The sequence below is a fragment of the Talpa occidentalis genome, unplaced genomic scaffold (genome assembly GCF_014898055.3).
Source record: "Talpa occidentalis isolate TD23 unplaced genomic scaffold, MPIMG_talOcc4v2.1 talOcc4.2, whole genome shotgun sequence".
In the NCBI taxonomy this organism is placed as follows: domain Eukaryota; kingdom Metazoa; phylum Chordata; class Mammalia; order Eulipotyphla; family Talpidae; genus Talpa; species Talpa occidentalis.
Window position 1 is genome coordinate 65,054,621 of NW_023602073.1, and position 2,873 is coordinate 65,057,493.

The 2,873-nt window shown below is 45.2% G+C and overlaps 1 protein-coding gene across 1 annotated transcript in view; it reads right to left on the reverse strand.

Moving 5' to 3' along the window:
- The window catches only part of XPO5 (exportin 5), a 58,136-nt gene extending 55,408 nt beyond the window's left edge, over nucleotides 1–2,728 (reverse strand). The window contains exons 1-3 of the mRNA XM_037519783.2: nucleotides 2,449–2,728; nucleotides 1,005–1,126; nucleotides 16–88 (exon numbers count right to left, since the gene is read on the reverse strand). Of these exons, the coding sequence (XP_037375680.1) occupies nucleotides 16–88; nucleotides 1,005–1,126; nucleotides 2,449–2,553 (300 nt within the window). The 5' untranslated portion in view covers nucleotides 2,554–2,728. The remainder of the gene's footprint in view (nucleotides 1–15; nucleotides 89–1,004; nucleotides 1,127–2,448) is intronic.
- Nucleotides 2,729–2,873: the final 145 nt, after the last annotated feature.

Genomic DNA, 2,873 nt, shown 5'->3' on the forward strand with positions numbered 1-2,873 from the left:
GCAACCATTCCTTACATTTGCAATCAGCTCCATGACACTGTTCTTCAGATAGACCTTCTCCAATCGAGACATGCTGTTCCATCGAAACCTGGCCACCAAAATGCATAAAGTCAACAGAACCACATTAGAAGTCTTCTTTTCACAAGAGACTAGTTTTGATTCCTCTGTTAAGATTATGTTGGTGATTTCATTAAGCAACTATACTTTTGATTTTGTATTCTTCAAAGAATAAAAAATCAGTCCATATTTAACCAAAATGTTAAAAGAAGAAAAATTCTTGGGTAAGAGTTTTATATAGACAGCAGTTCATTAATCAGAATAAAGAATTTGTGCACAAATCAGCTTTTCCCTTTAATTTCAAAGACCAAAAGCAAATACATCTGGGGGAAATGTAACAACATAATTGGAAAAATATAATCTTGATAACACTAACTCCATTTCTGTGCTGGTTACAAGGTAATAACACAAATCCAGCAAAAAAACAAGGCTAAATCTTACAAGCTGATTCTTCTGACAAGCACTGTGGGTAGGAGACTCAAGTTAGGAGGGGTTTTCAGTTACTGTCATATAATCCTGCTTTGGCTGGGCTGTAAAGAGATCGCACACCTTCAAACTTAATAAAAAAAAAATCAATGTATAGGTAAATCAATCTCTGATTAGGCATTGTGCCTTTAATTTTTTTTTTTTTGAGGTCAGGCATATAGTAGCAGCTCAATAAATGCTGGTTGAATGATTAGCAGCTATTAGCAAACATTCATGGAAAGCTAAGTACTCTATGTACCTTGCATTTTACACAGAAGAAATTACAACTTTACATAGAAGAAGAAAAAGGTTAAGTCCTAAAGGAGAATTCCCATGAGGTTCTAATAACCTTTTGGGGATCATTCATTTCTTCTTGGGGATTGTTCTTTTCAACTCACCTAAAGAGTATCTCTATGAGTTATATAAGAAATAAAGATTTGCTTTCTCACATACTTCAGTAGTAACATCCAAAAGTTCCTTACTTGACAACATGTTCCAGGATCTGAAGGCCAAAATGCCTGACGATGGCAATTTGTGTTTTCTCAGCCAACCTCAAGCCACAGGGAACACAGATAGGGCACTTTTCTTTAAACTCTTCACAAAACTGAAAGAAAAAACAGCTAACTGTTTCCCTTGGGAGCCAAGAGAAGGTGAGAACTAAAAAAAAACCCTTCATCTTAAGAAACTAACCTAAGCTATACTTTTAAGTTGCAAAATCTAGCTCAACATCATAGCAATAAAGAAACAAACATTCCCTTTAGTTGGGTAGTTCCAGATTCCCCATGCTACAGTCAAGTAACATAAAAACAAAAAACAAACCTTATCTAAATGAATAAAAAGCTTTTTGTCAGATACCCCTTCAGTATAATGGCTTGAAATGACAATTTCGAGGTTTTGCTTTAGAAACCTTTGGTGAAGAGATAAAGTAAATGTAAAATCTTCGTAACTGCCGAGTTTAGGTGATGGACATATACAAGATCATTGTAGGATATACTTTTGTGTCTATTTTTAACATTTCATAATAAATTGTTACAACTGTATTGTAAAGTTTCTTTCAAGCGGTGCTCACTTCACTTTTTGAAGTTACATCACTTAAAACACGTAGAACACAAGTAATTTTTTCCTAGTGGTCATTTCTAATAGTTCACATACATTGTTTGAGGTGAGAACTAGTTCATATTTATGGTATTAGCATTCCCAAACAGCAAAACACAAGTCGGGAGCACAGCATCTGGGACTCAAAGACATTACTTTCAGGAAACCAAAGTGCCCTTGTTTAATGCAAAGTAAGTGGTGGAAGTTCATCTTTGCGCAAAATAGCCTAAGAATATCACCCTAAGAAACATGGGGGGGGGGCGGCGTTGGTTATGAGAATTAGCCCAGAAATACCTAAGACACAGTAGAAAGTTAGAGGTGCGTAAAGATGTAGCAAAGGGGCACCAGAGGGGCTGGGGCTCGGTTAGAGCGGGTCAGCAGGGTAACACTTAGCGTGGGGAGACCATAAAGAATGTGGCCGTTGTCGGGGACAGGATGGGCACGTGCGCCTAGGAAAGGCAAAGGGATGCGAGGATGTGGGGCTTTGGGGGGTAAAATACGTTCAGCCGGCTGCGGAGATGTTGGTGTTGCGGACTAGAGTGAACAGAAGTGGTAGAAGGATAAGACAGAGCAGCGAAAAGTGGTGGGATGAGAAGCATTTACGCACCCGAGCGCCCCGGGGGAAAAGGCAGGCTCGGCAAGCAAAAAAGGTTGGGAGTGGGAAGAGGCAGAAGGCGGCGAGGGGAAGCACCCCCCCATCCGACCCCTGGGACTGGGGAGGGAGGTCCTGGGGCAACGTGGGCGAGAGACCACCAGGGTTTTGGCGGTGTCGGGTCTGCTAGGGCTGGGAGAGGATCTCGCGGCAGGCCCGGGGCGCCAGACCCCAGCTACCTTGAGGGCTTCCAGCCGGTAGCGCTGGGTGGAGCTGGGGTCCATCATGACCGTCACTGCCTTCACCAGCTGCTCGCACAGCGCGTTCACTTGATCCATCGCCATGGCTAGCGCCACGCGCCGCTAACACGCTCCACGGCTGTCCCGGGAGCACGAGGACCGGACGGCTGCCTAGGCGGGACCACACGCTGGTACCGGGCCGCGGCAGGCTTTGGGAGAGGGGGGGGTGCGGAGCTGGAGGAGGAGCGTGAGGGCCAGAAGCTCCAGCCGGGAAGGACAGGGTGCTGCGCACGCGCCCGACTCGCCACTGCGCATGCGCCCGCGGAAGTGGCGACTCTCTTGTGACGGTTGCTCCTCGGTGGGCGGAGCGGGAGACGGAAGGGCTGCACTGCGCACGCGCGTCAACGGCCCTCCGGCTGCGCGCG